General features: G+C 33.3%; 5 protein-coding genes across 5 annotated transcripts; 3 read left to right on the plus strand and 2 right to left on the minus strand.

The window, feature by feature from the left end:
* Positions 1–933: 933 nt before the first annotated feature.
* Positions 934–4,310, minus strand: TRIADDRAFT_54458 (uncharacterized protein; the record flags this gene model as incomplete). Its single annotated transcript, XM_002110944.1, has 8 exons — positions 934–2,093; positions 2,201–2,275; positions 2,346–2,394; positions 2,431–2,656; positions 2,737–3,167; positions 3,293–3,526; positions 3,572–3,816; positions 4,268–4,310. The coding sequence occupies 8 exons, from the start codon at positions 4,308–4,310 to the stop codon at positions 934–936; spliced, it is 2,463 nt and encodes an 820-aa protein (XP_002110980.1).
* Positions 4,311–4,745: 435 nt separating this feature from the next.
* TRIADDRAFT_22815 (uncharacterized protein) lies at positions 4,746–5,201 on the plus strand (the record flags this gene model as incomplete). Its single annotated transcript, XM_002110408.1, has 1 exon — positions 4,746–5,201. One exon carries the CDS (start codon positions 4,746–4,748, stop codon positions 5,199–5,201), a length of 456 nt encoding a protein of 151 aa, XP_002110444.1.
* A 3,361-nt stretch (positions 5,202–8,562) lies between these two features.
* TRIADDRAFT_54460 (uncharacterized protein) lies at positions 8,563–13,197 on the plus strand (the record flags this gene model as incomplete). The annotated part of the gene is made up of 17 exons (XM_002110409.1): positions 8,563–9,385; positions 9,532–9,665; positions 9,740–9,780; positions 10,111–10,200; positions 10,278–10,362; positions 10,469–10,543; positions 10,627–10,830; positions 11,029–11,132; positions 11,261–11,375; positions 11,502–11,645; positions 11,818–11,915; positions 12,137–12,236; positions 12,353–12,432; positions 12,519–12,573; positions 12,676–12,759; positions 12,833–12,994; positions 13,078–13,197. 17 exons carry the CDS (start codon positions 8,563–8,565, stop codon positions 13,195–13,197), a joined length of 2,514 nt encoding a protein of 837 aa, XP_002110445.1.
* Positions 13,198–13,284: 87 nt separating this feature from the next.
* TRIADDRAFT_22397 (uncharacterized protein) lies at positions 13,285–16,208 on the plus strand (the record flags this gene model as incomplete). The annotated part of the gene is made up of 15 exons (XM_002110410.1): positions 13,285–13,412; positions 13,488–13,588; positions 13,698–13,777; positions 13,858–13,979; positions 14,087–14,165; positions 14,305–14,356; positions 14,469–14,533; positions 14,653–14,783; positions 14,899–15,024; positions 15,127–15,172; positions 15,275–15,343; positions 15,444–15,475; positions 15,629–15,722; positions 15,804–15,929; positions 16,029–16,208. Coding segments are annotated over 15 exons (1,431 nt in total), but the record flags the coding sequence as incomplete, so codon positions are not given.
* Positions 16,209–18,206: 1,998 nt separating this feature from the next.
* On the minus strand, positions 18,207–24,526 carry TRIADDRAFT_54462 (uncharacterized protein; the record flags this gene model as incomplete). Its single annotated transcript, XM_002110945.1, has 6 exons — positions 18,207–18,418; positions 18,505–18,563; positions 18,822–18,940; positions 19,045–20,905; positions 21,042–22,684; positions 22,736–24,526. The coding sequence occupies 6 exons, from the start codon at positions 24,524–24,526 to the stop codon at positions 18,207–18,209; spliced, it is 5,685 nt and encodes a 1,894-aa protein (XP_002110981.1).
* Between the last annotated feature and the right edge of the window lie 1,796 nt (positions 24,527–26,322).

Genomic DNA, 26,322 nt, shown 5'->3' on the forward strand with positions numbered 1-26,322 from the left:
GGAGCCTTAGTGTCAATAAATACACTACGTATAGGTAGTGAATCAATGGCGTGTTTGTTATTTACTGTTTACAGTGCTATTCAAGTTGTTTGATATACCAGAGGTCTTTTACCGGTATGTTTCATACTGAGAAGAGGTAACATGCACGTTCATTGCTATAAATCGTGGTGTAAAGTAGTGTATCAAACTTGAACGGCTCCTTCCATTTTATGCGGTAGGTTTATAGAATCGCAGCATATAGTGTAGTGTATATTTACACCATGAGTTACGCTATTAATAATACCCGCTAACTGATCCAGATCACTATCCACTAGTAGGGTTTTTACTGTAAGTTCAAGCTCTCCAACAGGATTGCTTTTAGCTAGGCACTACTAAAGACATGCAATAGGTCTACCTAATTTCAGCTTTCACATTTTTGTGCTGAGAAATTACTCAAATTAGCGTCGCCGTCCCTTTTTAAATTCCTGCTTTCAGCACTCAAGTTCCAGATCTGATGGATGAACCAGATTTTCAATTTCTGTTGAAGCATGTTTTCTTCATAAGTATCAAAATATCAATAGTTTTCCTGGTAATACCAGGCTGGTAGAGACAATAATTTTAATGCTACATCAATATCTTTCATGAATTCATTGACATCCATGATTCTCTCAGCAGAGCTCTTGAAAATCGTCGAGTTGAGTAAATTATATATAATTATTTACAAAAAATAAGTCAATAGCTTCCACTGTGCTGTATCGCATTATCCATTACAAAAATATGGTCGTTACATCAAAAGCAGATTGTAACGATATTACTAAATACAAGTGTGTATATTAACATAGACATAGTAGTCATCAATAAATAATGTGATAACTTACTGATAATACGAAATTAAAATACAAAATTGCATAAAAGAATGAAAACAGCATCAAGAAATTATAATCCATAGACAGGTTAACAATTTAATTGTAGTAATTTCTTGATATAAGCATAAAATGATTGAAAAGATTGCACAGACTCCCATTCCATGAGATCGAATTGAGCAATAATTTCCATAGTGTCTTTCTGACGTGATTCTACCATTACAGTGAAACTAAATAATGATGCTTCTTTTTCGTTGAGACATTTTATACCATCACTTTTATCGACTTCATCCTCCTTCGCATGAATATCAAAATTCTTTTCATCATCTACAGTCTCTTCGTGAGGCTGTTCCTTAAAGTAAGCTTCAGAAGTTGTCAATCTTTCTTGCAAACGACGTTTTTGGCGTCGACCTGTCCACGTATTCCTGTTTGCTTTGCAATGAGCGAACAAACGTGGAAATTTCCTTTCTACAATGACCTTCTCCTCATACTCTACTTTTGCTTTCTTTGCAGGAGGATGTACTAAAATATCTTCATCTCTACAATCTGGCTGGCTAACACAACTATCTATGCAAGTCAAATTCTTACTATCGAATAACTTTTCAATTTCCGTGACAATTACACTGATCGTTGTACCATTTGCACTATCAGTCAGTAAAGAATGTCGTAAATACTTAATGATTTCTCTGTTATAAATACAATCAACGTCTAGTTCCACTTTTAGCCGCTTCAGCAGGTAAAAATAGTTGATTACAGTTAGTAAATACTGCTTAGAAGCTTTGTCTTCACATTCAAGCAGTCTCGAAGTATCAGATAAAGCGTCACTAAGATAATTAAAATTATCCACTACAGATAAAACAAATGAATTTTTTGCTAATAAATCTTTGTATTTGGCAGGACTGAAAAGTTCTTTTAAAGTGATGTTTGCTCTCGAAAAAGAGTCTTTAGCAGCCGATTGAGCTGTAAGGATTTTAATGCAATTGTTCATAGCAACCCGAGCTTCACGTTGAAACCTGTGTAGCCCATCTTTATTAACATTCTGTGTTGTATTATGATTTAATAAAAGAGGGTCCTGAACACAAATCGGAGTTGTCTTAAAATTTTTCATAGCTTTGACCAATACATCATTGCCAGCAATGTCTCTAACAATCTCATCAAATGTCACCGGCAGTCCATTCTTCACACTAATTACACATTGGTCATAATCAAAAAGTGTTGCATAAAAGCAAAAGAACTTATGAAGGAGAGACGCTGCAAAAAAGTTTTTAAAGTTTACAATAAGCATTCAATGATATAAAAAGTAACAAGTTTTGCGGTAATCAAGTCACAAACATAGAAAATATATATGTCATACTTACGCGTTGCTTCTATTGATACAGTCTTAAATACAGTAGTAGCATTTTTACAGCTTAAAAACGAACAGTCCCAAATACCTATTACATTATTGGATTTCACCTAAGTATAACAATGAATCAAATATTAAATCTCGCGGTATATACCTACCTGTCATGACTGAAATTAACCATACATATGAAAATGTTAAAATTAAACGCTGCAAAATCATTTAAGGAAAAAATATATAACGTACATTTTGTTCTCTAAATAACGTTTGTAATGAGGGCAACACCGATGGCTTGGTACATTGAAGGAAATATATTATCATCAGTATTAAGCTATAACTTGTGAACTGGCCACCAGAGTTTAACGTAATGCCTCTGCAGTAAGCCCAAGTTCGTATCGTGAAAACAAGAGGCTTGACACGAGGATCTAGTTTACTGTACTCCTGCAGCAGTTGACTGTTAGCAATCCCAAGCCTGATAAGTAAACCAACAAAACATAAAGTTATGCAACACAGTACTTGCTGTCGCTGATTACTTTCTTAATTTTTTCGTACCTATTATTAATAGTCAAATCACAACAAAGGCTACATTCATTATATTTAAATTTGATAACTGGCTCTCTAGCATTCGATAGAGCAATCACATCCAAACATCCAGGAATACATTCCTTGATGAATTTTGCCACAACAGAAAACGTACTCCATGGCCGACGAATGGTCACTTTTTCATCTTCAATATTTATATCTGTACTCGTTTCGCAAAATCCTTTATCTGTGATTGCATTCTCGTCCATAATCATTGCTATATCTAAATCACCGCTAGCTTGACCAAATCCATTGACTGCGGAACCAAAAGGGACGATTTTAACGCTTTCATCAAGCTCAACAAAACACTGCTGCAGTAAATCGCAGACTAATCTACGCAAGCGATTATCGTTATCTGTCAATTCACGCTGCTGCATTACAGAAATAAGTTGTTGTTCTAACTATATTCGGATGAAAGTTGATTCAGTTAAAAGTGAAATTTCGTATGTACAAATCAAAATATAAATTTAGATTACTATTTAATGGTGAAACGCATAAATTCTTAAGATCAAACAACGGCACTCACCGTATCAGAATCATCAATTTGCAACCTTTCAAGCAACTCATTACTCAATTGTTGCAAGGATTTTTTAACCTTTTTTTGTTCTTTACTTTTCTTCTGTACATTGCCTTTTATAATATCAGCAGTTCTTTCTTTAATAACAAGCTTACGGCCATGAAATTCGGGTAAAGACTGACTTATCCTAAGCACCTCTTTAGCACTTTCTTCTTTTAGAAATTCGATAATAGCAAAGACGGGCTGCAATATACAAAGTACCATAGCTAAATCTAAGAAATCACTTACCAAACTCTTAAATACAATCGATATTATTCTAATATCTTTCAACAAGACTACCTTCTCTTTATCTGAATGAACTGCCACGATCTCGCCATATTTACCAAAGAAAGATCTGAATTCATCAGCCAAGTCTGTACACTGATTAAAATTGCGCACGAAAATACTTCGTTTCGCCACTTCCTGACGTCGTCGTATCTCCTGTGCAAGACGTCGATGTTTTCTACCTTGATAATGTGCAGCTTTTGAGCTTTCTTATATATTAAAATAATGAAATTGCAATGGGCAGATTAATTCGAGACATCATTTCAACATCACTCCCATAAGTAAAAATAAGATGTAATATTATTATTATCTATTTATTCATTCATTTCATTGCGTACTAGAAGCAAGCTAATAATACAGTACAACCTAACGATCAATTACTAAATCATCCCATTTATCCAATCCCTTACAGTTCTTAAGTGCGCAGCAGTATCTACAATTTGAAGTTGTCAAATTGTAATTCTAATTTAGAGGTTGCACGACATTACAGCCAGTCTAGCTCAGATTTAGCTTCAAAGCAGTCTTACCTAAACGTGCAAGATTTCATCTACGTATTTTACGCTGCTGTATTGTAGCAACTCAGACGCTGAATAGTTTTTATTTTTTGAGCACTTTATAGCCAATATTGAGAGTGAAATTTACAACTTTTATATAACGTACCTGATTCTAATTTCACACCGCAAATCTCACAGACCGACGCCATGCTAAATGCCTCGTTTTGAGATCTAGAACCAAATCAAAGGAAGAGTGGAGCGAAGTACTTACTTACTAAGGTAATTAGCTGCTCGGCAAGATGGGCTGCCTAAGTGCATCGATCGTACTAGCACTGCCCTGTATTATCCACCAATGTCGATCCATATAGTATAGTAGTCTGACAGTACTTTCTATTCTTGGTACTTGTTTCGTTATTAGATAAAAATGAATTAATTATTTTTCATACTGTAGCAATACTCAGTACACGTGACACCGTAGCTGAAATCAATCCGACTACCGTCCAGTATCGAATGTACTGTACATATTGTACTGTACAGCGCAGTACAATATACTGTACATTCAAGTGCACAATATACAGTATAGAAAGCTGGACAAGTGGACAGGCACCATTTATATCCAATTCCTCATACTAGGAAAAGCAAATATGTCTGCTTATCTGCCGAAGGATCCCTCAGCTCCACAACGTTGGATATGTGTCTATCCGGTTTATATTGATAAAAATAAGAAAATACCAGAAGGTAGACGAGTATGTAAAGAGAAAGCTTGTGAAAATCCAACAGCGGAGGAGATTAGAGACATCTGTAGATCGCAAGGCTTTGACGCGGAAATCGAACGCAAGCAATATCCTCGTAACTCTTACTTTGATAATCCTAGCAAGGGTAGAGTACGTATTAGGATGTTTAATAACGATCAGACTTTGGCTAATCCCAAATTTAAAACCCGTAAGCAACTTTTAGTATTCATTGGTGAAATGATACCAAAATTAAAGAGTAGACAAGCTCCCAAAGGTGCCGAGGGTGGTGCGAGTGGAGCAGACGCTGGTGGAAATGTTGGTGGTAGCACATCGAAAAAGAAGAAAAATAAGAAAGGAAAACGTTAGCTGATTGTATTTTTACCATGTTCCCAATATATTATCGGGAACTGGAATTTCGTAACTACAACAGGGCTACTTACGCCTTGAAGGACCATTTCCAATTATTCAAAATTAACTAATGAATGAAATTTTCTAATATAACAGTGTACTGTATAGTATTTGCATTATGTACCATAGAGTGTCTGTACTTGATAGAGATTATTATACCGTCAGCCACCTCGGTTTGCATTATTAAATGCAACAACTTGGCGATTCTTGTTACTGTTATTGCAAATAAAGTCTTTATTTTCAAAGATAGATTGAAAATACAGCCTTAAAAATTCAATTTCATGATTATCGATGACGAAATTTGTATGAGTATGCTCAAGACATCTACAAGATAGTGTTAATTCTCTTACGAACCATTAGCAACTGAAACAAGCTTGGGATGAACAGCAATTGGATGAAAGACATTCGAGCTTAGGTTAATGCAATTATTATATGGAATCTATGTCGGATTGACTATTGGCTGTTAACTTTTTGTTATGATCATAATCAATAATGTAACGCCGGCGGTATCTGTAAAAACTGTTCTACGATGCCTCAAGATAATCAAGTAAAATTTCTGCAATGGCATACTAATCTGTGCACTTGTACTTCTTTGATGATCATGATTAGTAATATGTTACGGACTGCACTGCAGCTCTCATGACCGATTAACAGTCAATAAAAAACTCGAATCGATCACGTTATAAAGGTGCTCTATTTCTAGTTACCTTGCTGAAGTTGATAGCACGAGTCCACTATTGGCAGATTCCTCCTCCTGTACAGTAGTACTGATTCAAAAACACTTATGTAATGCACTCCTCACCTAGAAGCACTGTACACTGACATACAGTAGCATCTAAGCTGTGAACTCTAAACAGTGTCTTTTACAAATCTATTTATCAGAATATACTGATTCACTGAAGCATTTGAGATTGGGACATTCTTTCTAAACCCTTTCTAGTCTTGTTATACCAACTCTCTAATCATTCATTCCTGCATGCAGTAGTAGACAGAACTAAACATCACTAACTTCATTTTAGGTGATTAGTTTACTGAAATTCTTTCTAGTTCTGTATCTGGGAATTGACAATGTTCTTCATAAATTATATTCTACTCAATAGCGCAGTGATCGTCGGAAGATATAAGAAAATGCAACAATCTAATTAACCTAGCCTATGGTTGGATATCGAAAAACTTCAGTTACTATACGCCTATCAGCAATGATCTACTAGGCATGTACAGTACTGTACTGTACTGTAAACTGTACTGTATTTGGCATTCTGTACAGTAGATCACTATCATCATGATGTCCGAATTCTGTCAGGGACAAGTACGAAGAAAAAACCCTCAAGTCCATCGTTCTGTCTGTACATAAAATTGGTATCGGTCCACTGTACCGTACGTACAGTACAGTAACAGGGAGTCTCTGGCAGTATACTACTGTACACTACATTGTACAGTCCTGTAGGAGACAGTAAATCTTGAATAATTACAGTATAATTGCCACAGTACAGTACTGTAAAGCTTTGATAATGTACTGTACTTGGTAACCAAGGAGACTTTTCTCTTTAAGACTCGCTGCCACGGTGCGAGCCACCTAGACACAATATCAACTAATATCAACTGCATATAGAAGTGCATTACTCAAAATTACATTTAGTATATAAAATTAATCCACTGTTATACAGTACCTAATCAATTTCACCAGCTATAGAGTGTCATCTTCCCATATCGAATTACGACATAATTGGCGCATAGTGGAGATGACTATACTGACATTATATTGGTATAATGCCATCCCGAACGATATAAAATAGGTTACTCAGTATACCGTAGCGCCCGCAATATAGTCAGTATACGCGTATCAATTTTATCATGATCTTATAGTAAAAAAATACAATAAAACATTATAATACACAAAATGTCCAAACTCAATTTCTTCTTATAATTGATACTATAATTTCGAATCTAAATTAAACTTTAATAAATTAATGACTTTACTGTATAATACCCACAGTCATTTTTAAAAATTACCACCTATAAACGGATTAGAGAAGTTTATAACAGCAAGTGAAAGGTTATCGCAACAGGATCAAAACACTGACAATTGTCTATGAATTCTTATTAATTAAGACAAGCATTTAGGTAAGCCGATTAAAAATATGTCAAATCGTGCCGTGCCGTACCTTCTTGTTAAATAAAATGTATGGAATTGATTAAAAGAGGGCACAAGCATTCTACGTAGTATTCTATTGTATCATATTTTCAAGCGTAAATGTTTAAATAAAAGGTGTAGAAAGAGTACCTTTAGCTCAATATTACAGTTATTTCATTACCAAGCTGTAAAATAGAACAGCAATCTTTGTTATGATTTTCAAATTACGCCTTGATAAAATCTTAGGGAACATGCTATAGGTTGTCCTGTTGTAACATATTGATCCAATTTACTAAATAATGGATTGACCAAGTACTATAGATAAAAATTCACTCAATTTTATTCCACAAGTATATAAATCCAGCGACGAAATCTCTACCTATCTTCCGCTTACGCCATCATGTGCATGAGTATTCAATAGTCCAAGGCTCAAATGTATATCAATAGTGCGGTGCATACACCATTATTTACAATGTAATTTACCGGGACTTTTCTACTTAATTTATAAGTGAAAGAACAATAAATAGAACCCAAGATGTTGCCTTAAAATTCGACGATCGTACTGCAGATACAAATCTACTTTTTACTTCAATCACTAGTAAGCATCATTTTACGGTAAAGGAACCAATAGAATATCGGTCCAATCAAGGTGTATCATTGCACCTTTTTCCTTAATTCTACCTTCACGTAACATTATAACCATTGTTCATTGAATGCTTAATTTCTTCTCTGTTTAATCCTCTTTTCAATAAGATCATTTTTAATATTGAAACCCTTTCAAAAATTTATTAACATTTTGATGGTTTTCCTGACGATTCTTTTTAACCTCTGAACAGTTATAATGAAAATTACTGCTATCTATGACACTTCATCTTGGTATTAGTTTGTACAATAAAGTCGTTAATTTTGTATGCCATCCTTGATGTTATCATGGCGACACATATATTGACTATAACCATTTCCACATAACTATATTTCTGACTTATATGTAGTTTTCTTCCTCAATCTAGATGTTTCGCTATGGAGCTAAAACTGAACAATAAATCCTAGACTGTGTTAATATTCGAAAAAAATACATCATAATATTAGAAAGTAACTTTAAATTAATTTTATATTTGACTTAGAGAATAGAATGTCGTAGTACTGTATTTGATCCAGCTATATCAAAAAGTGCGATGTTTAACTATGGGAACTAGCAGCTCAGTTCCTAATAAGCAAAGTCGTAAAGATGGCAATACGAATACTACACCGTCAACAAATAGCCATAACAACGAATCTCTCGGGTCTGATAGCGATAATCGCCTACTAACTGGACAGGATAGTAGCCTAGATGGTACTCCACGAACAGAGCGGAAGATATTCACAACCTTGGCCAAGAGGAAGAGCGGCTCAATTCGCAAAGGAAGCGTTCGAACATCACATATGATCACTGATCTAGAAGCTGAAGTTGAAAAATTGAAAAAAGAGTTTGATGTCTTTCGCCTACAGAAAGAAACTGAAATCGAACAACTGAATGCTGCTAAAGAAAAATCGAATAATGAAATTAAACGTTTAAAGGGTGAAGTTAAAGTTACTAGAGATGCTTGTTCCAAGCTTGTAACAGAGCGTGATAACGCTGTCACTTCCGAGAAACAGGCCATCGCCAGAGCAGCAACTTTCCAGCAAGAACGTGATAAGATACAACGTCAATTTAAATTGTATCGAGAAACCAAGGAAAGTGAATTACATGAACTTTTGAAAACTAAAAGGGAGCTAGAAGGAAAATTATTTAGACAAAATACTGTTGATAGTACTTCTGGTAGTGCTATAGTCAGAGAAAATTCAGCAAAAGCTGAGGTACGTACGCTAGGTGGTGTAAGCAACGTTAGTAATCCGCCTCTTGTTAGTGACTGGTCAACGTCACTAGAAAGCAGTTGGTCAATTAATTGGGCTGCTGTATGCAATGATAAGGGGCCAGAAGCATCCCAACTTGGCGATATTGATGGTCCATATTTAAATATCAATAAAGGTATGAATAAGACCACAATTACTTCTTTCGTTGGTCTGAAAAGCTAGTTGCTATACGTAATAGCAAGAAGCAACTTTTGGGCCATTTTAATTCATACCAGCTGAGTTACTATTGCTATTTAATATTCCAATTTTTAACCAATGTAGATGACTGGAAAGCTGCCAGTATGGCTCTATCTAAATCATTGCCACTGTTTATGCAAATTGCTCCTATTAATTCTTTAAAAGTCTACGTATCTGCGCCTAAAGGCTTAGAAAAAGAAGTGGAAATACTAAATCAGGTCAGGAACAGAATACCAGAAAACAATTCAAAGGCTTAGAAATTAATATATATGTGGTTATACTGTATATTTAGGTATATGTGGGAAAGCTTCAAGATATGTGCCAAAGACATGGGTGTCATTTCCTTCTAATACATTTACCATACGATGGTGCAACCGTTACCAAGAGGGTTCGAGCATGAATTGAATTATCTTGAATCACTAAGAACTATAATCAGATTTTAAATCAGTGATAGTAATCAACAATGTAATATTTACTTTAGGAATTTGAAAGGGCCGTTCATATTAGAAAATCTTTAATAAGAGATTCCGGAATCTTTTTGGCGTTTATGGGAGAATCTGCTAACAGGCAAAATTCTTATCTTTATCACTAATACTATCATTAAAAGATTTCTTACTTAGGAATATCAATTAAGTAATATTTTGAACAAATCTTTTATTTCAGGTTTTCTCAGATGGAATTCGATCACGGTCATTTACGATGTGCTGGATCTAGACCTGCCATATTTTGTTTTAGGAATATTGCGTGGGATCAGTAAGTAAAAAGCTAATATTTTCGTAACAAATTAACTATGACTTCCAGAATATAATGTATCTTCAAATGGTTACTAGGCAATTTCCAGTGAAGGCAGACACATTTCGAGGCTATTCCGCTAAGCAGCTAAAGGTCATGATAAGGAATAGCAAAAACGCAAAGGTATGATTATTCATCAACCTCTGCCCTTCCAACAAAAAAATTAAAAATTTCATAATATTGTTAATTAATATTGATTTGCTTTAATTCTCCGATTTAAATAATGTAGGCAATAGATAACTATAGCAGTCCTGATGAGGGTGCAGAGCTGGCTTTTAAAGAACTTCGAAAACTAGTGAAATTGGTGAGATTTTTATTATTATATATATCTGTAATATTTTAAAGCGTCCTTGATGTAGTATGCTAACCACTGTAATTAATTCATAGATTCTGGGAATAGAAGATAATGAAGTCTTTTTATCCAGTAACGGCGATAGTGATAGTGCAATTATAGAAAACTCTGACGATGCCGTTGTAGATGATGAGGACATATTAGATAAGACTAATGAATGGGATATCCTTGGGGAAGCCGAACAGCTAGAATCACTACGTATTGCTGCTGATGCTAGCGACATATTTGGCCTTGACGAGGTAAAACATTCATTTATTCCGCCATTTGCTCTATGTATTTATACGGCTAATGGATTGAGTCTCATAAAAGAACAAAGTAAATTAGATTGTAGTTCCTGATATAGTGCTTAGATACACTATCTATGCGATTATTGGTCGTAATTTTATTGGTACTTGTCAACAGCTACTCGTCATAAATATATCTTCTTGATACATTAGCATATTGCCATGGTATCTAAAGAAATTAATGCTGAAGGACCTTCTCCCCCATTGTTGATCATTGGTGATCAGGGCTCAGGAAAATCATTATTATCAGCGAAATGGTATAACACATCTTAGCACACTGCATGCTATAATACACAAGTGCAAATTAATTTAAAGGAACATTAAATATTAATAAATCTTCTCTGATAATAATATAATTATTTTACACTTGCTTTATATAATATAGGATTGAAGAGTACCAGAAACTTCACCCCGACTGTATCATATTGTATCATTTCGTAGGGTTACCAAATTCTATTAGTGCAGACTCCCTTTTAATGTTAAAAAGACTAACTATGCAGGTTATTTTGGATTATTTTGGGAAATTTTGTTAATTTATAAATTTACGGAAAAATTACCGCTATGCGTAATTGATCTAAATGATACGTTTATGTAATAATACAATTTTAACTTATGATAAAATTTAGCTGATGCGGCATACAAGGCAGCGAAACAAGCCAACCAATGACCCTTTTAAGTTACAGGAAGATTTCCTTACTAACTTAGAAAAAGTAGCAACCGAGCGTAACAGCCGCGTAATATTACTATTAGATTCTGCAGATAGATTTCGGGTTAGTGTATCAAATGTATATAAATAAATGTTATAGATGCAGTACTTGTAAAATATATCAGTGATTCGAAACGATAAAAATATGGATTAAGAAGCTCAAAAGGCTAGTAGAGCGCTTATCTTCGGTAGCTATATTTATTTTCTGCTTATATTTATGTATAATTATGCATTAGTCTTGCGAAACGGAGCTAAAGTGGCTTTTAGATCCATTTCCTTCGGAGGTAAAGGTGATTCTGACCTGTAAGGAAGGAACCATACCAGAAGCATGGCGGTATGTTGTGATGATTATTGACAATATCTATTATCCATAGCCAATATATACTTCACAACTTTTTTAATCTGATCTGAACTTGTGTCTATTAGTCTGCACTTTATATTTGCTTCCTTTGCTTATAATAAGCCTTTATATCATAGACTTGTAGATTAGAATAATATTGCTCATATTTTGCAATTTATAACCGTAAAATGTCCTTTATTTTGACTGAATATTAGGCCCTGGCCGTCAGTCTATATCCGCCGGATGACTGAAGAACACTGTAAATTATTATTGAAAAGTCTTACCGATAACATAATCAGTTTTGCAGACGATCAGGTTCTTATTACTAATCTTTGAAATATCTAAACACCGTTATAATATTTTAATTATTAATTTGTAGGGATCTATTATATTTCTTATAAGAATTCTTAATAATTGAATGATTCTTATAGGAAGACGCAATTGTTACCAAAGCAGCAAAATTATCGTCAAGTGCTATCTTTATAACTCTGGTTTCTAAGGAATTAACAAAGTAATAAGTCTAAATACAGGCTATATTACCACAAGCGTATAATAACTTTCGTTCTAATAATATCTTTATGTTTCGGGTTTCAATAGAAAATATGAGTCAAGTAACCTCGATGATGATATTGATGCTTGTTTAAGTTGTGAAGTAAGTAAAGTAATCTTAATTCAATGTGACGAAATCAGTAAATTTCAATTCCAATTTACTTGTATCAGTATCACGAACTCTTGCTTTTCTTCATAATCATAGGGTACGACAGATCTATATTGTCATATTCTTAGCCAAATTGAAAAAGAATGCGAACCGCAGGAAGAAAAAGGAGTTGTGCGAAAAGTAAGTCAAGCTCAATTCTAGCTATTATGTATTTCTGGTCTACATAATTCGATGAATAACCTTTCTCCTTCAGGTTTTATCATCAATATATGCATCTCGAAATGGGTTAACTGAAGCAGAAATACTGAAGCTTGCCGCAATTGATTGGAAAACATGGGGTCCGATTGTTACTACTTTTAAAGACAACAAAATCTTGATTGAGAAATGTGGTGTTCTTACTTTTCCATTCCAGCTGGTAATTGCAATTTTCCTGTCAAACTAATTTCTAATGTTGCTGAATGGTATTATATGTGTCTGTTCTTAATTAACTAATAATAGGTGCGAAATGCTATTAAATCTAAATATATGTCGGACAAGATGCACGGAGTCATTGATGTTGCAGCGACGATTAGACATCATCTGATCTATTTCCATTCGTCAACGTTACTTACGGAGTAAATATATTTACGCTTATGCCTCTATGCTAATATTTAGTACTCTCTATTCACGAGATAGATAACGAGTTAAAATGATTGCTTTTACGTTATTAGTCGCAAAGCTATTACATATAGAATTGCAGATGAATTACCCTGGTTAATATATCGTATTCAAGATAAAGATAAATTGAGGGAGCGTCTGCTAGATTTGGATTTATTCCTGAAGCTATATAAACGGTTAGTAGAAATTAACTTACTTACTTTATAGATTTGCTATATTGAATTAAACTGAAATATGAGTATCCATTTCAGTGAAAGGTTTAGCGATTTACTGGATTATTGGTATTTCCTTGGCGTCACGAAATCGAACATCGTTTCAGCCTACCTAAACAAAATTAAAAGTATTGATGATGGTAAACTTTATACCTCCGCACGTTATCATATTGATATACATAGCCACAGTATTTACTTATTAGTAGATCATCGAATGAGTAAATACATTGTTTTTATACATTAATACAGACAATGGCCCCGTATTACGCACAGCTAGCCTATATGAAGCTTTAGGCCGGTTTTCTAGAGATTTAAATCTTTGTAATCAAGTAAGTTGACAAGAGTTACTGTGATTCTGAAGCAGAATTTTTCCAAAAGGTATATTAAGATACCCATTTCTCCGGTCAAGGGAGTACAGCCTTTACAAAGAGCGCTGGAAATTAGGGAAACGGTTCTTGATCCAGATCATCCTGTCATAGCTCAGACTCTACATCATTTGGCAAAGTTATATAGTACATGGGGAAAATACAGGTTAAAATTCGAACAAATTAGATTGAGATGAGAATTAATGTAATTTGCAGAGGCTACGAAAACTTTTGTTAAATTTTATTGAAATTGCACAATCGTCACACTTCTAGGAATGCCTTCGATTTACATAAGCAAGCTCTTGATATTTATGAGAACACGTACGGAAATGATCATCCAATTGTCGCTAAGGTATGACAATCTATGTACTGATAGTATATTGGCAATTTACGTATACTTCTTTCCATATTAGCTCTTTATGGGAATGAATACATTACTTTGAATTAATGCTTTTTAACAGTAGCACTATCATATTTTATCTTTAAAACAGGAATTTGAAGCTATGGCACATTTATATCAAAAGCAAGACAAGTATGTAATGTGTTTTTGTTATTCAGACAATCATCAGGCTAATGATAACTTGCATTGAGAAGAACTATAGCTGCTTGACTGTAGAATTGTAATAAGTTTAAATTTTTTCCAGACATCAGTTAGCTGAAGCCATGTTAAGTAAGGCACAAACAATTCGGGGTAATGCTCCCACCCCTATCGAGGCCAATGTATGTATTTAGGAAAATTATTATCTACTTCTACATACTGCAGAAATTTTATAAGTGTATTAGGTATTTTTCAGTCTTTGATATCAACGCAAATCTAATAAAATTATCACTATTTTTAGTTTCTCAACGCCGAAATATTAAGACGAAAGGCAGTACAAGTAGAGGAGTTGGCACTAAATTCAGAATCTGCGGAAATTGCCAATACGCTTAACGAATTAGGAGTCTTGTATTTTCTTCAAAGCAATCTGCAGTATGTACCAAATTGTAGATAACTTGTATTCTTCGACAATCATGCTTATGATTTTAAAACGATCATACCACCAGGTATATAAGTAGGTGATTTATTAATGTAATCCTAATAATAGGGTCGCCGAATCATATTTTCAACGATCTTTGACGATGAGAGAGTCTATCCTAGGAAAAGATCATGCCGATGTAGCGCAGTCATGCAATAATTTGGCTGCACTATATTGCGAAAAGAAAATGTATACGTCTCAAATCAAGCTAATAATCTATCTCCACTTTTAATGTTATGCTTTGCATCAGAATTATTAGCAAAATATGTGATTTCTATGTGTAATCTTCAGGTACAGCGAAGCTGAGAAATTATACGCATCCGCACTAGAAATAAGATCAAAGGTAATTTTCTTTTTTGGCTATAGAAATTACAACTTTTAATTTTATTTTTGTACTTGAGATCATTACTAATAGTAGCATCTGCTTCATTGTTGGTTATTTCAGCTACTATCAAACGATCATCCTCATGTTGCATCAATAATAAAGCATCTGGGCGCTACTTATAGGAAGCAGGTTCACATTATTCTTCAATTAGTGCTCTTGAAAACGTTTCTAATTGATAGGTAGTTAAGAAATTATTGAATATGATGCTAATATTATTTAATTACTACAGGGAAAACTAGAAGCAGCAGAGCCCTTATATCGGTTTGTATTATTAGAATAACCTGTCAAAATGATTAGTAAATTTTGATCATCACTTTACCAGATATATTGGAGTAGATAAGCTATACAGTTTTATCATCAGTTAAAACATGAAGTAATTTATTGACAGTTGCTATTTTACCTATAACTAATTAGACAAACGGTTGAAATACGAGAAAAGTTATTTGGATTTAAGCATCCCAGCACTGCTACAGCTCTAAGTAGCCTGGCAATATTATTGTGTCAACAGGTTGACATAATCTTAATTTTATTCTCTACGGGCATTTACTTCATCTACTTAATTACTAATAAAATCTATTATTGCCGATAGGAAAAGCATGAAGAAGCTTTACCATTATATGAGAGAGCTCTAGAAATATATGAAGAATCTCTTCGCCCAAATCACCCTTGTATAGCTGAAACTTTAAAAAATATGGCTGTATTGCGATATAGCTTAGTATGTACTCTTAATTGTTCAAATAAATACATGACTAGCAAGGCTAAGATTTAATATCATATGATCTTATTTACAAATACTATGCTATTATAATTACAGGGAGAGTATGCGTCTGCTGCACAACTTTATAAGAGAGCTATTGAGCTTAGAGAGAGATATAGCGAACAAAGTTTACATCGAGCCACATCCAGAAGGTCATCTGAAGGAGAAATGAGTGTTACTACTAGTATTAAAGGAGGAAGAGCGTACAGTTTGACGACTGTTGATGGACAGGAATAATTTCTAGATAGCGAAAATTAGTGTAACATACAGCAAGTATACATAATTACAAACTAAACATACTACTTATCACTAATATAATGTTACGAATACAGTACAACATGGAAGTCACCTTACTCATCTATATGTTTATAACATGTAAGGTATAATTTGTCAATTTTTTAAGGTATGTATGTATATATAAATATACTATTGCATTTGTAAATCGTCAAAACTGTATAATATATGACATACTGGACGTATAAAATCTCGAAAATATACTTTTTTGTTTCGAAAATGTACTCAAATAGCTATTATATGACTTAAGACATTCAAACGATGTTACTTGCAGATAGTCAAAATTAAATATTATATAAACGTGTGAATTAAATAAGCTATGGCGGTATAGTAATCTTAAAACTGAATAACGAGTTCAAACTTTATTCATTACAACAGTACTAGTAAAGCTGTTTTTCTATGCAACTGACAACAATCTTCATGATTTGATTGAAAATTTTAAATTGCTTATACTCTGCTTGCGGATACATTAATTACTCAAGTATCGATAACTCCGTTGACGAATTTCCTTGTAAATAAAATTATGTATAAGAATAGTTTATCTTAAATTACTCTTTATATAACTAAGTTGTTATAAATTACAGAATTACAACCTAGATGATATTATATGATGTAGCAGAAGGATGTATCTTTATGGTTAACACTATGATATTTTAGAATTTTTATTCAATCAAAATGACAATCTAATTGCTAACTTATCGTACTATTTGTGCTCTACTTCTTCGACTTTCAGTAAAGCTGAGTTATTTGGCTTCACTTACAAAGTTTTGATTTTAGAGTATCATCATAATGTATTTCAATTGTAAGAATCTAAGTTTAACAACACTTTTACACCACGGACAAGTCATGAAATGGGACAAGAATATCGACTGCTATTTCATCACAATTCTTCATTAAACGTATCTATTCATTTGCAGTAATATAAAGGTTTCAAATAGGGAATAAAGGAATGGCCTTATAAATTTTTAATCTTATTAATCTATGCTAACCAATAATAAGGCCACTGAAGTATTTGTTTCTTGATGAAAATTGTATGTCGTATAAATATAAATTGAAATGAATAAAAGAGAGGATCGATACATATATATAAGAAGGAAAACATAACGGACTAGATTCGCTTTAACCAATTCCTTTTATCATGGTATTCTGCTGATCCTTGCACCAATTTGCTGCTGTACTTAGTATTAATTAATAAAGCATTAAATTAATTATAAATACTGATTTTGATCGAAAATCAATCTTGATCAAACAAATATAAAGCATAACTATCCCTGTACATAGTTCTAAAAGCTTTAATTGATATGTTCAATAACAGGTTAGTCTATGTTATTTAATAATTAAGGCTGCGTTTTATGGTGATCAAAGTATAAATTCGAAGCATAATTCTAGGCTTTTTCACAATTATTACTCAGTTTATCCTCCTTTATTTGACACATAATATTCGAATATGAATAACAGATCTTTGTATTTCAGTTTATTTAATGTAGCATCCAAAAGGTTAAGAGCGTCTCGAAATTGCAGTAAATTATCTTCAAACGATCATGTCATGCACAAGTAAAGAAATTCTTTAATTACTTATAAATACAAAGCGGTAGCTTAACTTTCAAAAAATGTTTGGAGTATCTGTAATTTCTTCAATATCGATACTCGTAGCTTACAATATTACTCGTAACTAAGTCTGTTGTTTTTCCAACATTACTAGTAAACATTTTACAGGGAATAATGCAAAGTCAGATTACGACTTTCATTCAATACTTAATTCATTTTAACACAACGAGCAAAACAAATGTCTAGTATGTAAAAATATAAGGCAGTCTTGCGTATCGGTACCTAAATAATGCAGTATAGGCAATATATAAAATTGGGGAAGAGATACACACACAAATATTTCCACTATCTCTGCTTTCGATGAAATATAAAACGTGCAGTAACTTTTACACCTCATAATGATCCTGCAGAATGGTTTTTCGATCCTTCTGGAAGATATATTGGTAATTCCATATCATGGGCTGCACGAATTCTGTTCGAGTTATATGACCATAATCTAAAAGTTGGCTTCTTAACTTTGATTATAGCAACAATGATTATTACTATAACTACAGCCACCAGTGATACTGTCACACCCACAATATTACCAGATTCATTGAGTAATACTATCATATTGTTAACAAGAAATGGTGTAACCAAAAGTTAATCAACTGAAAACAATTGGATAATTCAGCTATAAGAATATCCTTACTAGTTTTATTGAAATTGCTCGGTGTTGCAAATGAATTCATTTCTGTCAATGCTGTTTGGCTACAAATTCATCAGATAATTAAAATTTAGAATGTTCTTCGTAGAAAATTTTAAATATATTAAAAATGTTCGCACCAATAATTTACTGTGTTAAATAAGACAAGAATTAAAGTAGATAATAATTTTGACTAAAGATCTATCGAATTGATAAAATTCTAAAGTAAAATCATTTCGTAATCTCACTGGTTTATTAATGTAGGGTAATATAAAATTATAGTAGATACCGTTAACTATGCTTTAGAAATTTTTTATACGGACCTGATCATTTCCGATGTTATAGAAGTTGATTGGATTAGTTGTGATTCTTGAATTAATCTTTCTTCTATGGTATGCGTAGTAACATCCAGCCTCGACATTGATTGTCTAGTATCTTCATTCTTTGGATGGGTTAAAATTTATCAGAACGAAAGATATTATTCATACTTATTGATCTAGCAAATAATACAGTAACAACATTAGTATTTACCATTAATTTACTTACATAAGATTCTCTTGATGTTGATGTTAGGCTCTTTGTTACCATACTTGTAGTCAGGATATTGGATTGGCTACAGCAATCACTAGAATCGATATTAGATGGTGCAATTGACGATTTCATAGCATTTATCGTGTTATGTATCATTGTATTAAGCCTAGATTTGGATTCTAACTTTGATGACAAATATTCTGTAAGGCTGTCAGATGATAATGTAGCTGTTGATGCTAATATCGTCATCTTATCATGATCATTAGATAATGAGCGAGTCAGAATGGTTACGTCAGTTTGATCGACAGAATAACTTGAAGATAGCTTAGAGTAAACCATTGGTAATTTTAACGATATAATCTGACTGGATAACACCTGACTGAAGTCTTTGGATAACGATGTTATATCATTTATCGATGTATAGCTTACTGGTGTAATCTGACTGGATAATACCTGACTTAAGTCTTTGGATAACGTTGTTATATCATTTATCGATGTATAGCTTACTGGTGTAATCTGACTGGACAACATCTGACTTAAGTCTTTGGATAACGATGTTATATCATTTATCGATGTATAGCTTACTGATGTAATCTGACTGGACAATATCTGACTTAAGTCTTTGGATAACGATGTTATATCATTTGTCGATGTATAGCTTACTGGTGTAATCTGATTGGATAATACCTGACTGAAGTCTTTGGATAACGATCTTATATCATTTATCGATGTATAGCTTACTGATGTAATCTGACTGGACAACACCTTACTGAAATCTTTGGATAACGATCTTATATCATTTATTGGTGTATAGCTTTCAGAAAACATAGTCGATATTCTGCTTTCGTCAGATGATATTACTGGTGAAACTATTGGTAAGGATAATGCTGTTGATCTTATATTATTATATAATTCGGTCGTTGATTTAGTAACTGCAAATGTTGATGACAACCAGGTGGTTAATTCTTGACCATCATAAATTTCAATTGATGATGTTATGGATGTGATTTTACTTGAAGGCATAATAATTGTAGATCTGGGTAACATGGCTGCTGCGAACTCATAATTACTAGAAAGTTCATTTGATGTTTTCATAGTGCTATCAGATATCTGACTTGTAATCGATATAACCGGTGTACTTGTTAGTTCTGGACTATTAAAAGCTGCAATTGCTGATGACCCGGATGCCATAATGCTAAATGATAGATTACTAGTAGCTTTTGATATTATTGCTGTTACTAAACCATCAGAAGTAGTACTGTATCCTTTCATAGATGAAACTTTGTATGGTGTTAGATTGCTAGTAGTAAAGGATAATGGAGTTGTTTTGGTGTTACTGCTATCTAAAATTCTGTATGAAGTTGTTACTGGTAGAACTTTATTAGACAACATACTACTACTAGTAGCTGTCGTAACGAATACAGTTGATCCATTATGATTAAAGTCTCTAGCTAGGATAGAAGTTGTTTTAAAATCACCCACAAAAGTATTACGATAAAAATCGAAAGTTGACGAAGCTGTCATTGATGACCATCCTTGATATAATAAAGATTTCCGTGTAGAGGGCCGTACCTCATCTCCTGAACTGTCGCTGTTATACAATGATTGCGAATAGCTATCTCTTGATTGATCAAAAACACTGCTAAACTGAGAATTAAGAGATAAAGTTAATGATTGACTAGCTATAATACTTGATGTAGCCAAGTTCCAGGTAAGTTGAGTAGCATGATTTAGTGAACTTTGTTCCGTGCCATAATGATTGCCATTAAAAACTTGCGTCGCTGTAACTGTTTCTGAACTATCAGGTATATTTGATGATACAGCTAACAAGAGTGGCACCACAATAGACAATATCTTTTCTTGAGCAGTTTTATTCCTATTTATATGAAAGAAAATGACAATAAAAATTAACTTTCTAGTGGAGAAGTAAGCGTATCCTTACATTTTAAAAAAATATTATAACCAAAATCTAAAATATATTTACATATATTACATATACATCAAGTTCTAACCAAATCTCAATCTCTACAGGTAGCGTCCTATTTGAGTCAGTTCTATTTGTTTTCCAATGTAGATACATAGATGCTTGCTTAATTGGGTAGATCCACGTATAGTTATTCCAAGTTGTATGATTCTGCTCATTTATCTCTTCTGTTGATGCATAAGGCACCAACACAGCTAATTGATGAATATGATAGTCAATTTGAGGAATATCTATAGCGATGATTTGATGATTTGCATAATTAGATCGGATTGAAATGGTAGTAAAGTTTTCTGTCATATTCTTACTTGATAATTTCTTAATAAGCGTACAGTTATAGCAGATTTGTTTTGTTATATTATCTGATACTGAAAATAGCTGTTTATAGCTCATTGCCAATGTAGTATTTATCATTCGAACATTTGGATTTGCAACATGAATCATAGTTTTCCATAATCCTCCATATTTAAAAAGGCAATTTTGTAGCAGACTTAATCGATTATTATCATAAAATTGAATTTGATTCCAATACAATCTGTTTCGATGGTTATAGTCATACTGCTCTACGCTAGTAAAAGTTATCGGTAAAGATGGAATACCGACAGCTGTTATACTACCAAGTACATTTATTTGTGAAGCTATATCGAGATAAATAACAACTCCAGGTTGTATTCGAAGTACAACATCTGGTGATATCGTTAAGGAGAGGTAAATTAAATGAGGATTATCCTTTTTCAACCATGTTGCATTGGAGTGGAGGATTCCAGAATGGATAGTAAAGTTTGCTTGAAATGTTTTCTTCTGTCGATTGTTAAAGTTATTGTAGTTAACATAAGACAATTTTGAATTCCATCTTGTATCATAAATTCGAGTTGTAATATTATCATAATGATCAACACCCCAATAATTATAACCTGCATTGATCATTTTATGGTAAGAAAATGCGGCTAAATTACATAATTGAAAGGTTATTTGTTCATTATTGAAATAATTCCATTGATACAGTGGTGAATTCGCTCGATTTTTTACGATGCATACGTCTTGATTAGTATTTCTAGTTTTAACTGTATTAATGAGTATATTATGGCTAAATTGAGAAGAATCGTCTATCCATAATGAAATTAGATCAGTTTGATGGATTTCATTCATATTAAAAAAATTTTCTTTAATATTAATTCTTCGATTGCTTGGCTGTTTACTTTTGTGACCGTAATGATTATTTATGTGATACTGACAAAAAACTTGGAGTAAGAAATTTCCACAATAATTAGACGTAAAGTTATTCTTGCTTATAGCAATATCTATTTTAGAATTATTGGGGTGACATAATAGATCTATTAATGGTTGCTTGCTGTAATTATTGTTAATCAATTGATTATCTTGGATAGTTAATAATAACATCAGTCGATTTTGGCTTTGCTTAAATAGGAGAGCGCTCTGATAGATCGAATGAAAAGTATTGTTCTTGATGTTCAAGCAACCACTAGCAGCATAATCTTGAATCGATATTGCTACTTTTAACGATGTAAAATAACAGTCCTGAATGGTTAAATTTAACGGCTGAATTGATTTATTCCATTTACTGCTTATGCTTAAACCATTGCCTTTTCGACCGTATATTGTGCATCCATTGATGACATTTTGGCCCACTAAATTTTGTATTTCTATACTATTCTTAATGAATGAAGAATTTGTATGATAAAAATGGCATTGTTGAAGGAATACCTGTCCATAATTATATTTTAACATAATACTGGAGCCTTGGGTAAAATTACATTGACAAAATTTAGGCTTACCAGATTGAATGATAATACTATCGCTCTCGCCATCGGAATTAAAGTTGACATTTCGAAAATAAAGTTGGCCAGTCATCTTATTAATTTGATAATTTTGTATAGAGCAGTTTTGGAAAATTAATGGCGGAAATGAAGTAGTGCTATTCTGATGTGTAATAATTTTTCCTCTACGATTTATCTTTATTATAACAGGATTGGTTACAGTCCCTTCAGCATATATTCCAACATCTTGGGTAACAAGTAAACTTTGATCACTATCTATCGTTAGCTGCGTACCTGGTAGTAGAATCAAGACTGTCCGATTGAGTATTCGATGTATCCTATTAGTGCCATCAAAATTAGTCCATGTTTCATGATTTAAGATTGCGCCAAAGTGGAGAAATGGATCGTTCTGATAAACTTTGTCATTGGGTCCAGTTAAATAGCTTGAATAAACCACTGGACTGACGATAGTATTAATAATACGTTCAGTAATAAAATAGACATTAATACTACCCCAGTAGCAATAGCGTGCATCTAGATAGCCAGCACTAGAATGCGATACATCTATTTCGCAATTTAGTTTTTTATTGGCAAATGTATTATTTCTTGCGTCGACAATGTTGATAAAATTGAAATAGATAGCACAAGCTAACTGTTCTTCACTCTGATCACGGACTAATGTTGAGCCTAAAATTGGCGAATTATTCATCGGGGTTATAATATTATCCATTATTTGATTCCGAATAAACTGTTGATAGTAATTTTGATCTAAGTATAGGATATTGCCACTTGCAGTATTTCCATTAATGATATTATCCTTAATTGTAATGTTGAAAGCTGAACTAGGTCGTACGTGGATGATAGAAGCCCCATTTGCTTTATTCTTCACAACATGATTCCTAACGATGTTAACAACACCTGTAAATTTAATATCCATTGCAGTTCCTGAGTTATTTCCAATAAAGTTATCAACAATCGTTAATGATTTTCCTTTTCCTATAATTTTTATGCCTTGATTATTATGTATAATGCGATTATTACTAATGCGGATGTATTGTTGGACTGAAATTTGCGCTAGTTCAATAAGAACGCCCCATGTAATCGCTTTCGTAACAGTATTATTCATAATTTCAATGGCTTTGCAAGTTGATAGCTTAGAATTTTGTCGAATATTCTTTATACTGATACCACCAGTATGGCCACCAGTGATTGTACTATGTCTAATTCGTATCCAACAGTCTATTGCTTTAATTCCAATATAGGATCCATGAACATGTACATGATCTAATTGAAGGAATGTATTCGCTGCCAAAATTCCATATCGTGAGCCAGTGATATTGCAATAGGATAATATGGAACGAAGATCTTGGCATTTAGCACGGTTTGGTATAGAGTACAGTGAAGGCTGAAATTTGATTATATCCATACCCTTGCGTTCATCTATAAAATGAATGTATTTATTCGGTAAACCGGTGGCGTTAAGTCTTCCTTCGATGGAAAGGCGGGAAAATTGATGAAAATGTACCACAACGCCAGGTTCAATGGTTAATGTTGCGCCGCTAAGTATGCGGATATGTGCAAAATTTAGACAGTAAGGACTTCCTTGAATTCCCCATGTTACAGATTCATACATATCACGATGGATCTCTGTCTGGCATGTCGAGGAAGCGGAGCATAAGAATGTTCCAATACTCAGGAATAAGAGAATTTGGATAAGAATTTCATTCTTCTCAATCATGGCTTTGATTGTTAATCAGCTATAATCTGCAAATGTTTTTAATAAATCAATCTACCTTCAGATGCAGTTAAAAGGTTCGCTGTAAATCATCTTATAAGGGGACAACTAGTACTGACACAAGGTTATTCATTATTTCTGATTGGATCATTTATCTCGTGAAGCAACGCCATGTGTGAAGAATATCATTAACACATGGAGTTGTATGACGCCATTTTATCACTCTTGGACGTATATGGACATTCTATTGGTCAATTGGAGAGAAGAATGGTTGGAAATTACAGCGTTAGCCATACCAAAAGTGATCAATTGTTCAAACTAAGTATGATTAGAATGTACAAGTTATTATCACCTATGGTTTTAGTCATTAAACTCGATAAAATTGCCGTTATCTAGAATCCAAAAAGTTTGTTAATACACTGCATTGTAGAATCGATTTATAATTTGGTTGATTCAATTCCTAAATTTAAACATTTATTCATAAAATCTAGTTATGGTTTACCATTTCAATACCTGATTATAGATGCAATCGATCAAAATTTTGGTCAATACGGTTTGATCCAGATAGAAGTGTGTCTACTATTTTTATTACAATATACATGAATGCAGTTAGAAATGAGAGGATGCTGCATTGGACAAATAGGAAATGTAAATAAATGAATGAAAGCAATCATTGCAATCGAGTCAACTCCTATTCGTTTCTATTTACTTGGTGATTTTCAAAGTAGACCCTGCCATGATTACCCAATGCTAAAAATCAGTTATCTTGTATAAGGCTATATACGGTGCGATGCAACATACCTGCACGTGTATAGTATTTTCATTAAATGTTTGTACATTTATATTTATGGATGATGAATTTTGTAGGGTACTAGTTATTTAAGTGACTAATTATGGCTATGAATTGTATCATGATATTTTATCCTACTGTAGGTATTTCCGATTTTCATCAAGGTCATCCAAATTTAGATGTTTTACGGAGTCAAGTCCTGGCAACTAAATCATCAATGAAACTACAGTATACAGCACGATGGAACCAGGATTCGCTCTATGCAATCATCATTCCTAGTCCATCTATCGCCGAAGTCGGTACACCTATTACCTAGGATAGCTCATTTGCAAAGTGCAATCCGTACTCAACATACTATTTGCTCAGATTCCCAGATTTGACGTGGGAACAAAATCTGTAGACAAGACGGAGCTGTTTTTGCAACACCTATCCACTATTTCTTCGTCAAGCATTCTGTCTACGACTCACGAGCATGAGCATTACGCGTACATTAGCCCTTCAACACTATCGTCGTTGGTCAACCCTGTTTCAGTATCAATGATCACATAGCGATTCGCTATAGCTATTAGGATTCAGGGCCAATGCCTTCCAGAAGTTAAAAAAGTACCTGGGTCAGATAGAGAAGACCTCTTCTCTATCTCTCGTATCCTAGAATACGTATATCCCGCTTGTTTTACTGTTAGTAATAATTATACAGTACGAAATGACAAGGCGAATGACTTTTCAACCTCTACATTGGTAAACGAGGTCTACTCGTACTATATTAACCGGTTTACTGCACTATTATCATTCAATCGATATAATTTAGGGCCTGACATACTTATGTCAAGTTAATTCTTATATTTCTTAAAGGTTTAAAAATAATTGGGAAGTAAATTGGAAGATCAACCAACTCGAGGTTATTTATTATGCAATCTACTTTAATGAAATTTTACATAAAAATCATACATAATAAATGCAACATTCCTACGATTATAACATAATGTAAATGCACTACGTTGATGTATGG

This window comes from Trichoplax adhaerens, genomic scaffold (genome assembly GCF_000150275.1).
Source record: "Trichoplax adhaerens TRIADscaffold_3 genomic scaffold, whole genome shotgun sequence".
Lineage (NCBI taxonomy): Eukaryota > Metazoa > Placozoa > Uniplacotomia > Trichoplacea > Trichoplacidae > Trichoplax > Trichoplax adhaerens.